Below are 12,196 nucleotides of genomic sequence, written 5' to 3'. Positions count from 1 at the left end.
TCTAGCCCTACAAAAAGTCCACTTCAGTTCACTATAATACAAGGAAATGCAAAAAAACAGGTGTACTACAGAGGACTGCAAAGGGTATGTGCCACCATCTAGTTTGCCCAAACACATCAGGGTCAAAATTTAAGCAAAAGAACACCAACAGGCCCACACATAAACTAAGCAACAAATGTCTTAGAACTGCAATGCCTGCACAAGACAAATATTTCGTGTCAAACTCGCCTTCCATTTCTAAAAAGAGTTTGTCATTTTCACTAACTTACATCTACCCATCGAGCAATTATGCAATATGTGGGTGTACCTTGCAGTCGTTTTCTTAACATCTGCATTCTGTGTTAAAGTCTAACTGTACAAGATGTCTGATATTTTTGCTTTATCTTGAACCTTCAAAGTGGTAGGTTTACCAGAGGCAAAACCACACACCAGAGAATATGAGTCATATAATAAAGAAACGACTCTTCCCCTTCTCCCCCTTCTACCCTGAAGCTATAATAACCTAAAGACACTCTATTGTAAATGGCTTCTTTGGTAGTATTGATAGCATGAACGACTCGCAATCATGTAGCCAATGAATGAAGATATTTCTAGTCCTTAACCTATCCATAACCAATTGCTCTTGATATAATTTTAAGGCAAATTAAAAATTGTGCTACTGCAAAAATAATATTCAGGATGTCTATGGACTTGCTTTCATGTCATGCACAAAATCTAAAATATTCATCTCATCTTCCTATAAATAATAACGTAAAAAGATAAAAATAATCAAACATAAAATGCCTGTGCAAGTGAATCCAAAAGGTATCTCTCATTTGTCTACAAAAGAGTAGGCTCCTCACAGAAACCCTTAATTTTCTACTGATCCCATATCAAAAAATGGCAACAGTAAACCACTGCTCATGTCAATTACAATAAATACACACGGAAGCAAAACCACCTTACTTGACCACGGTTTACATGAGTTTCCTCTCTGAAGTGCAGTAAGTATTGAAAACACCACTGGGGCCACTCTGTCCTTTTATATCCCTTTCTGGAGGTAGACTCTTAACTCCTCAGACTGATATCCTGCATCTAATTCCACGTAGGAAACCACCTTTCAACAAAGTCTTAGTTGAAGAGTCAATATGTATCATGATATCAGAAAATTTGAAGAGCAGAACTGAATGCAGAAACAGCAATCAAAACCAGCAGCAAATAAATGAGCACCAAGAAAAACTCGCACCACTGAAACAGGTGCAACCACCACAGACTTGTAAGACAGCTAACCTAATGGTAATGCTGGCACAAGCTCTTCCCATGGCCATCTTCCAAACAGTAAAAAAAGCAAAAAAAAAAACCCAAACAAGCAAACAAACCCCAAACCAAAACCAAAACAAAAAAGGGCAAAGAAAAAGAGCAACATTTCAGCAAATCACTGTGAAGCAACGCGTTCTCCGTTGAAGCAGAATAAATCAAGTGGTTTCTGTTCTTACCTGCGTATAGTCAAAGTCAGAAAGGGGAGCTATACTCTTGATGTAGTCCATTCGAAATTGGTTTTCTGGGTTGGCCAATGGAACTGGGGGTATTAAAGTGCTCATAGCTGAAACTATAGTCTAGAATGGGATAAAACAAAAACACACACATTAATCTGGATAAATCCAGGATACAGGATCAATAGAAGATAATCCATTCTGATCAGCAAAATGGGATTTCTCTCAGCACAATCTTGGAGACCACAATCCTCATCCTTATTTCCAGTACACCCAAGCATTTAAGAACAGTATAAAGTATGTTCTTACCACAATCGCATCTTTAACATTTTTCCGAATATCCAGTATTTTCTGTTTCTTTTCTCTGCATTAAAACAGAAATATTAACACTTCGATTTGTTTTTCCCTTCCAAAGCAGTTCAGTCAGTTGCATTTCATTTTCTTTTCACTGATCGCTTGTTTATCTGCTCTTTAATCATTACAAGATACTAACCGAGAAGAACGGCAGGAGGAACCTATTTTTCCCTTTATCTCTTTTCTTGCATAGTATGAAGAGCGAGCAATGCACACTCATCCCTGCTATTTTTTTTTTTTTTTAAAGCAGGCAATCATAGCCACATCTGCAAAGCCTCCCCTGATGGAACTGGAAGTCATTCTTTCATTTCTACAGCATGCTGGTAAACACGCTCTAAATTAACAATATGTAATTGAAGGTCTGCAGATACATGAAATTAACCCTATGGATTAATAACAATTTCTGGCAAAGAGTTCTTCAGATAGAGGAAAATGATGTAGCCTCAGAAAACAGAATGATTTCTAGCAAACATGCAAAATTAGTTTCAGTTTTACACTAAGCCTGTATACCGGAAAAACAGCAGCCACTGTCATGCTGAATATGACTTGACATATATTTTTATATTACAGACAGATGCAATATTTAGTTATTTGCTCCTATGTAAAAAGTAGTCGCCATGTTGTTGCTACACAGGGGCCTGTCAAGCGCTGCAGTAGCAACAGTGTAAAATACAGTAAAGGGGCCAGAATGAGAAAAAGCAAATATACAATAGCAGTAATTTCCTTATTCTCGCTCCCCTTCCTTCTCTACCCCCCCCTCCCAGCAGAAGGCTGTGTCAAGCCACCAAAACACAGTGGATGAGAGGAGAAATTTCCTAGCCTGCCGTGTGTTAGACTGTTCCCAACATTACACGAAAAATAAGTCACAAAGTGTCAATAATTCTTACTCTGAATTAAATCCATTGACATGTAGGATTCGCATTTGTTTCACAATAGTGCTTTTTCCTGACTCACCAGCCCCTAAAAGAGAAAGAAGGGAGAACATTGTGATACACGGTTCAGGCTGGGGGTTCAGGGTGGGTATTTTGGTTTGGTGGGGTTTTTTTTTTTTTCGGACGAGCCAGCATCTCCCACCTCCGGCAGCATTTCTGCCTGTATGCATCCATGTGGCTCAGGCGCTGAGCTCAAGCCTGCGGACGTCTCGCATATTGCTCAATACAACAAACCTACGTTTTTCATACCTAAGGCGCACGCAACATCTCCCCTCTCCGCTGTGCCCTGCCGCCCGGGCGGGCTGGGGCAGATGCCCCTTCCTCGCCCTCCTCTTCCCGGTCCCCCACCTCTGCCCCTTTCCTCCTTACCCAGCAGGAGCAAGCGGTGTGTCGCTTTATAAGCCAGCCTCTCTTTCTGCAACTGCTTCTCTATTTTTTTGTTGGCTTCTCGCTGCGCTTTCTCATCGATACGCTGATCCTCCGTTTTGCTGTTGCCCAAACACCCCATAGCCGCTGCTTAGGATGGATGTCAGATCGGTGCCTTTACAGATTTAGTATTTACAAGGGAGAGGAGGGGAGGGAGGAGGGGGGGAAGGGGGGAAGGGGGGGAAGGCAGAAGACAAGTCTTTATATCCGTGTGTGTCCCTGCGTCGGTTTCTCTTCTCTTCTTCCCCCCCTCCCCGGCTCGCTCACAGAAAATGGTCTCTAGCCGCTCTCTGATCGCAGCGGAGTTGGTCTGTTTGCTCCCCAGAAGAGATGCGGAGCGCAGGCGGCGGAGGTAACCGTGCCCCGGCAGGGAGGGGGTGGGGGGGGGAGAAAATCTGTGCAGAAATGCCTAACATGCAACGAGAGGGAGGAAAGGGCTCCTCCTGGAAACCAGCCGGGTGCCGCTCTCCTCTCTCCCTCCCCACCGCGCGCACAATCCCTATATTTCTCTGTAAAGGTCTATTTTTGTCTTCCTAACTCAGCACTGCCTCTCTCTGCGAGACCAGGAAACAGCCCAGCTACACCAGCCCTACGCGCAGGGAAGCCGAAGGAGAAAGGTAAAAGCCGGACCGATCTACCTGGATCCTGCGGGGCCGCGGCCGGGCGGCTCCGCGGGGCCCGCGCCTCCCGCGGCCGCCCCCCACACACACCCCCGCAGGCCGCCCCCCCCCGCCGCCCCCGCCCCGCACCGCGCCCCAGCGCCGCCGCTCACGACAGCCTCGGCCCTCGCACCCCGGCAGCGCTGCTGCCGCGAAAACCTGGATCTGGCATCGCCTCCGCGGGACCCGCGGCCTCTGGGCCCAGCCGTCTCCCGCCTCGGCGGAGCGCTGCCCGGCCCCCCGCCTGCGGCCTTGAGGCGGGGTAAAAGGATCGCTGGACGCGGCACCCAAGGATCGAGGGGTTTCCCCCCCCACCCCGATCTCTCCCCACATTCCTGGGCGGTACTGGGAGAGCGCGGCTGCTCCCAGAGCAAGGTTTGGCACCGCTGGGACCGGAATCCCAGGCTGCCACAGGTGATGGCTGCCCTCCTGACTGACCTCGGGGAGAAGAGCGGGAGTATGCCAGTCACACAGGGTGGGAAAGCGGCGAGGGTCTGCCCGGGAGGGCATGCTGCGCACAACCGATGGGCATGTGTATGTACGCCTACATAAAAATGCACGTATATGCACAAATGCCACTCGTTTGCTTACTAGGAAACAAAGTGGCCCTTTCCACAACTCGTCACAGCAGCACGCAGGTGGTTTTTTCCTTTGAATATTCCAAACTGTATCGGCTGAACGGGCAAAGCTGTCCCAGCAGCCTGCAATAATGTTTAATCTGAAAAAGGTAACACACATGCTCATCCCAGCCCTGCAACACATCTCAAAAAGAAGCTGGATGTTAGTTCCTTTGCTTCCCTCCATTTTAGGCCCTGGAATGAAACGTCAAGCTAGACAACGCTGCAGGTATTCCCTTCCTGCTTCAAACCTCTCGCCTTGCAAACTGGCATCTCAGTGTAGAAGCAGCAGTTCAGCATCTGGCTCTTCCTAAACTTCCACCTGCACTACTCAGTCATGATCCTTGATTCACTGAGGCACAAGGGTGCTAAAAGAAGGATGAACACAATGCTTCTGAAGTCCCAAAATATTTTCAGGTTTTATCTCCAAATATTATTATTATTCCCTCTGACTTTTGAAGAGGTATTATTGAAAAATTAGTATTTTGATAGCTACTTACGTATGTGAAATCATGTTCCAGACTAAAATCACAGAGAGGCTGCCATCAACTTCAACCAAACAAAATACCATCTTTACCTAAGAAGTCTTGAGAAGCATTTGGCAAAAAAGAAAGTAGAATTTACAACCAGAAGGATCTAGGTTTTTTTCAACTGCTCTCTCAGGTGGGAAGTGCTGGATCAAGCAAGAGAAACTGGTACTTTTAACTTTGAATGTACACCATAGGAAGGTGAAAAGGCCAGGATCCAGAAAAGAAACAGGTACTGTTCCACCTGTGGCTGAGTAAACTGGAGTTTTCAGGAGACTACTGCATTAAAGTGCCAGAAACATGTTTTTATGGTACTGCTTGATCTGCACTCTGCAAGCTGTCTTCCCACCTAAATAGGTGGGTAACAGGGGTCACTAGACACAGATAAAAATTGACAGCATCTGGCAGGCTGGGATATGCATTTTTAAGTGTTACTGAACTGCATTTTTTTAGGACAGGTTGGTTTCTTCCTATTGACATTTTCCTGTCTGGAGGGGCAAAACTCACCTCAGGTATGGGTAGGTTTGGAAGCACAATTCAGGGTGGCTGTTGTTTTTGGAAGCTGTGAGGCATGGGATACACAATGAATGGCTTTTGTGAAGAGCAGTCCTGTTTGCTCTCTGCTGCATCCCCTATGAAGGCTCAAAAGTGAACAGTCTTGGCTAGGAATCACTAACTGGGTCTGAATTTTCATAGTTCTTTAGTGTCAGAAGCTGTAATTTATGATGCACAAGATGTGCGTTACCCATATTTATTTCCTGTGTAAATACCTCAGTTTGGGACCTAGGTCCCAAATCTGGCTAGTGTCAGACGGTCCTAGAAGGAAAATCTACACTGGTTTTTCCTCTCCTCTCCTCAGCAGTTTTCTTCCAGCATGTACTAACATTGGGATTTTTGGTGTAGATTTGTTCCCAGCTTTGTAAAGGCTCAGTGCCAATAAATAGGATTTGACAGGATCCTGGTATATCCTGCTTTTACCTTTCTCCAAAAGAGGGAAAGTGTTTCTCATTTCCTCTCTCCCCCTCGAAAACCCCATGACCTTAGGAGGTCTCTTCCTCCTGAGAAAAGATCACACAGTTCAAGAACGACACGCGCAAGCAACCTGTGCCCAGAAAGAACTTTTGGCTGTAATTATATTCCTAACCCTTCCCTTGCTTTTCCCAAATACAGCAGTTATCCTGACATATTTGAAACTACAAAATCCTAGAAGCAATAATAAACACAAGAGAAGCTTTCACACTCCTTGGACACAGCAATTACTTGTTCTTTTTGCAGAGAGAAATCACAGCTATCCTGTAAACGTGTCTCCTCTGCCCAGAGATAAACCCTAACCGTCAGCCAACTCTAGTCCAAGTATCTGGCTCTACAAAAGGTTTTGGCAATACTGCTTTACCAAACCAGCTTCTAGAACGTATCCTGCATGTGAATAAAAAAATCCCAGGCATGGAAGAGGAGACTCTTCCTGTTTTCCCTCTTTTCCCAGGCAACCAACATGGCATCCTCCTCAAGTCCCTGGTCCTCCTGGAAATGAGGTATTTCACGTTGATTCTGCCCCGTCTGACCAGGCAACTATGTATACATACAAATATTTAAATATGTACATAAATATACATATAAATATGAATATAAACATACACTGTATGGGTGTATGTGAGCAAAACCAAGATACATCTCTTTCTGCTTCATGCTCAGACTTGGTGTTGTCCCATTTTGAAACGTGGCAACACAGCCCTCCTGGAGGAAAACTAGAGTCACCTTTATTTCCTGCTTGCCTTTGCAAGTTGCCACCTCAGGCTGCACTGTTTGTGAGCCTCAGGCTGAGAATTGGGGAGCTCAAGTCACTTGTGTGAGGCCATGTTTGCATTCTTGAATGGAAAATAATTGACAATCCATCTGAAGCTAAGTTCAAGGAAGCAACCATACCGGGTGCTCACCCCTGCCATAAAGTCAGAGTCTTGTTTCTCATGCTCATCCTGTCCTGAAGAGGGATAAGAATTAATGGGGAGCTCCTACAGATACAGTTCAAGAGACATGGCTGTTCCTTGCCCCTCTGATCCAGAGGAGGACAGATGCAGAGCTTTTCCTTGCAAACATTAGGTAGAGGTGGAGAAGGTTTCTCTATGGAAACCCTGCAGACCCTTGGCGACCAGCTCCCCTTTATGCAGCCTCTATTGTGGTTTTGGTTCTGTTTCTCAAAACAAGCAAATAGAAAAACAAATGTGAAAAAAAGCTTAAGGGTGAGCTAAGCAACTGGAAAAGAGATTCTTCCCCTGCTTGCCACTCTTCTTGCCTCAGCTTTCACAGGGGTCTCTGAATGGTGTCTGAACTCTCTGCTGTCATGGTCCTCAACTATGGGCACTGCACTAGGTGGGTAACACTGTGGTCACCTGACCGCCTTTCTCCTCACTGACCTCTCTTTCCATGTAGCCCATTGCTGCACATCAGGATATGCAACTCACTAGTACCCGTGTATTTTACTCCACCTCACTGTCAGACCGTGGTCTGAAAACAGAAAAATAAATTGGTATTTGCACAGATACTCAAGAAAAATAATTATTTCTCCCCAGTAATAAATTCTTAGTTTGTCTCCCAGAAGATGTCAAATATTAACACAAAAGTGTGCACTTCCCTGGAAGGCTACATTTGGATTTTTATAAGATATACGAACTAGTAACAAAAAAATTATGACTCTGACTGTACTAAACATACTGACTAAGGGTCTAGAAAATACACAGCATGTCCTTTGCAGAGAAGTGAATGTCATGCTAAATTTTCTAACCTTTATCCTTTTGTTTAAACCCACGATCTCAAAAAAGTCATTAAAAGAATTTCAAGAGAATTTCAAGAAGCAGGGTGGGAGAGATGCCAGAGCAGATGAGGTATGCATTTCCTCAGTGACTGCACACCTAGAGCCTGAATCGACAATAAGGATGAACTCACTGATGCAGGAGAGGGTCAGGCACTGCTGAGGGGCACGGCAACACTCTGAGTAAAGTTCCCGGCTCCCTGACCCAGTTTGCTGTCCCCATTCCCATGCCATGCTCCTTTACTTGGCAGCTGTCACCATGTAACTCACCTGACAAACCAACTTGCTTCTCACCTGCTCGTCTTTCAGAAACCACAAGCTGTCCCACCTCTGTGAGGCACAGGCAAGCAGCAGAAGGGAGAAAGCAGGTGATGTGGTAGAAGACTATGGACTAAAGGTAATAGGGTCTGAAGAGAAAGAAAGTTTTCCACACAAAAACTGCAGGCAGCAGCCCACAGAAATGAGGATGACAGCCTTTTGCCCTGAGAAAACATTTGTGAAGGAGAGGATTAGCTCCAAGAAAGAGCCAGATGCTCCCGGGAAGCCTGCGCAGAAAAACATCAGGTGAAAAGCAGATTTGTAGTATGATTGTGTTAAAGAAAGAAGACAATCCTCTTTTATCCAAGCTAGTTATTCCTTATCCACGCTAGTTATTCCTCATCCATGTCCCACAGAGAGGCAAGAGTGAAAGGGAAATTTCTGCCCTGGCTCTCCCCATCAGCTCAGGGTTTCCATTTAGATCCTTATTAGTAAGATAAATCACGTGTTTATTACGTGTCTTTTCTGATTAGAAATCCCTTTCTCTCTTCCATGAAGAGGGACTTGGATGGCAGCACTGCATACACACATCCATCTGTTGCTACCAGAGGCAGAAATTGCTGACTGAAAGGAACATAAATCCAGTGAGGTCCTAATAAAGTGTAAAAGACAAAGCAACCTTGTGTGGTTTAAATGTTCTTCCGTATTTCAAATCAAGTAACACTGTTAAAGTGACACGGAAGCTTTTGCAATAAGCAAAAGGACAAACTCTGGATGTATTTGCAAGACTCTGTTAGGGATTACGTTACGTTGTTAGCAAAACAGGAGGCACACTTCTGACAGTATCCCAGTTTATGGGGAATTTCACTTTGCTGGGTACTCCAAGGACTGCCCTCCACACCCCCTTGTAAACTGAATAATACATTCACATTTTAAGGCAATGGGAAATTCGTTCTAATCAAATGTTTAGGTGAGTCCTTGAGATTAAATAGATTTAAATAAAGCCAGGCAAAACATGCTAATATCACCCTAATTTAGAAGCGAATTCATAAATAAACAGCCAGAATTACACATGGAGCTGGTCCTTTAAAAAACAGAGGGAAAAACCTATACAGAAGACGTATCCCTGGATTCTCTGCAACATACTGACCAACGCCTTGCACAGCTCTAACAGCGAAGCCAAATCTGCAGCCTACACACAGTTTTGTATGCCACAGCATTTTGCATTTGATAGTAAAGGCTCAGGTGGGCTATCATGATCTCCCTGTTTGGACAGGAATGAAAAACTGGGTAAAAGCCCCAACTAGTGAGACACCAAACATACATAAGATGTGCCTTAGCCCCCCACCTTTAACTCTGAGGCACGTGTCTCGGCAAAACGCCTGCAGTCACAGCACACCTGCCTCCACCCCTACTCATGAGACAACTTCTGCTGAGCTAGATTGTCTCTACGTGTGCCACAGACATATCTGATCATGCTCATGATCAATCATATTTAGTGCTATTAATGAATCCACTTTTTTTCACAAGAAATTAATGTTAATACATTTTAATAATTAGCTTGTATTGCTCCTCTGTCTTTGTCGGAAATGGGGAGATACTCTTTATTTCACTGTTGTTTAACTGCTCTCTGCTTGAGAAATCAAATTTTAACTATCCCAGCAAATTGCTAATTTAAAAAAAAAAAAAAAGGAAGTCTCTACATAGTTACTGGCATTCAAACCCAAAATTGTGCTCTACTACTTCTGAGTGCCTGCAGTAATGGTGAGTGGTGCCCCTCAACAGGTTTTTCTTTCAAAATGAACAACGATCCTTACATACAACTATCTTAACGTTAAGGAATCCTCTAGCTGCAGTCTGTCCGTGACATTAATGCAACTCCAGTACCCAAGAGCGCTGCTGAACTTGTAGCAAGTAAGCCTGTTTCCTAACCCTGTTTAAGGATCCCAACATGTAACTACACACAAAGTAATCAGTGAAAAATGGCTTCAGGAAATAACGTTGCCAAGATGTGCGCAGCCTTCCACACTTCACACCCTGATTTATATCGATAATATTTATTGCAGAAATACAGCTTTTCCTTTGACTGCATGAGTCTGGGCTAGCAAATCCAGATAAAGCATCAAAACTTACTAACCAGCCACACAGTGTTTTTCTCTTCATCTATCTATTCTTAACCTACACATCTGCTTGTACCAAGTACTTGTTGAGTCACGTTCAGCTTGGCCTTTTGTGGTATGGCTCTTAAGTTTCCTATAGGTATTTCTGTGGTATACGCGTGCAAAGCAGATGATCTTTTGCATTAAATAGCTATCACATGCTTGCTCATAATTGAAGAGACATGACTTGTTGAACCCAAGTGTTCCTTTCCAAAACCAGATTTATGTTGCAATTAAACTTCTGTGCTTTTCATGACAGGAATTTATTTATTTCTCTAGACAGATAAAACAGTACATACGAAGACTAAGCAGATAGATTACTTACAGAGATGACTATTCTCTCTGCATACCTGTGTGGGAGAGGGGAAAAACGATTGTAAACATAGTGTGACCACTTCCTGGGAAATGAGCCTACTTTATAATCTTCTTCTACTCTCTTATTCACTTATTCTGTTCCCTGCTAGTCTCAAAATTACAATGATATTCTGATGGAACATTTATAGCATGAGTTAATGAAATTCAAACCCCTATGATTTTCCTGATACTATTTTTACTGAAAAGCAGAAGTTTTTTTCCAGCACCAACTGGGCTGTTTGAATAACATGGGTTAGATTTTTTTTGGAACAAATATTTGTCTAATCTATCCTAAGGATCAAGAGTATGGATGAAATCTCAGAGGATCATTTCACTTGAGATGAAAGGTGATAAAAACATCAGTGTGTGCACGAAGGGGAAGGGGGAGAGGTTGAAAAGTCCAGAGAACTTGCAAACAGTTTGGAACAAGTCACTTAAAAATAAGACGTTACAGAGAAATCTGTATATTCTCACATACTTTGGCAAAGAAAAAAATTGTTTTTAAAATAAAAATGCATAATGTAATAAAACTTCCTAAAATAAGGCAACATTTTCTCTGGGTTTAAAGTTTCATCTAGATGAACAGTGGTGTCATGTTTCCGTACCAATCTGCATAATTACAGGGACATTTGTTGTGGGGTTTCATTTTGCTTTGTTTTTAAGAACTATTCTAGCTCAATGCCATGCAACCTCCTTGAAATTTTAAATCTTTGCTAGTGTCCAAATGATGCAGCTCAATGCCTTGCAGAACCATCCCAGCAGTGCCTGAGGTTTGCAGTGGTGCAAATCCAGGAGTGCTCCAAACCAGCAACCTCAGCTGACACAGATGTTCAGACGCCGTGCCACACATTGTAAAACACTGAGAGGATTTTAAAAGGCTTACAGCTGCTCGGAGTATCTAACAACTTCCAACAACACTCTCCTACCCAACCAATTTGCCTACCAATCCTAAAACATTCAAAGGCCTTTAAGCCTACCTGTATGCAAGCTCTTCCTGCTCAGAATCAGTCATAGCACTCTGCCACCCACATCACTGAACACAATGACAAGACTGTGCCTCCATGCCTTTGCAGCCTATTCTTCATAATATGCAAATCTTCAGGAACTGCATTTCTGATCCTGATGCAGCAGCACAAAAGCTATTGTTGTAAGAAATGGCTTAACTTGTCAGCGAGGCTGTCACCACAATTACTACCACTAATAAAGATATGATCATAATCTGCCACCGAAGGATCATTAGATACATTATGACTATTGTATTCTTTCACATAGTTCTTTCACATGGACACTAATTGAGAACACTTGATTTAAATAAAAATAACCACTATCAAGTTTCATTGACAAATCTGTTCTTAACCTTTAGACAGCTTAGGATGCTGCCTGCTCACGTAGGGAAAACCAGCTATTCATAGGTTAGCCCTGCAAAACATGTACCCGAAGTACAAACCCGCGTAACGCTGAATACAAAGAAGAGAGCTGAGAAGAATACACACAAAGATGCTCTGTCTGAACATGTAAATGGCTTACATTAAGTTAGGTTAAAACTCTGTACCATTCAAATGCTTGTGGCCTGTACAACAATTTGTAGTGTGTTTGGGAATGGACAGCTGTACATTCAGAAAGATTCAAGAA

General features: G+C 43.4%; 1 protein-coding gene across 2 annotated transcripts in view; it reads right to left on the bottom strand.

Moving 5' to 3' along the window:
- The window catches only part of GNAL (G protein subunit alpha L), a gene marked incomplete at its 5' end in the record, with an annotated part of 206,307 nt that overhangs the window by 123,204 nt on the left and 70,907 nt on the right, over nucleotides 1–12,196 (bottom strand). Inside the window, 4 exons of one of the 2 annotated variants that reach the window (XM_084260167.1) lie at nucleotides 1,476–1,595; nucleotides 1,782–1,836; nucleotides 2,714–2,786; nucleotides 3,128–3,266. In XM_084260167.1, coding sequence (XP_084116293.1) covers nucleotides 1,476–1,595; nucleotides 1,782–1,836; nucleotides 2,714–2,786; nucleotides 3,128–3,266 — 387 coding nt within the window. Of the gene's footprint in view, nucleotides 1–1,475; nucleotides 1,596–1,781; nucleotides 1,837–2,713; nucleotides 2,787–3,127; nucleotides 3,267–12,196 lie in introns of those variants that run through there. The other variant, XM_084260166.1, reaches the window with a different exon arrangement.

The sequence above is a fragment of the Gallinula chloropus genome (assembly GCF_964237585.1).
Source record: "Gallinula chloropus genome assembly, chromosome: 2".
Lineage (NCBI taxonomy): Eukaryota > Metazoa > Chordata > Aves > Gruiformes > Rallidae > Gallinula > Gallinula chloropus.
Note: the sequence above shows the minus strand (reverse complement) of the source record. Positions and strands in the feature narration are given on the sequence as shown.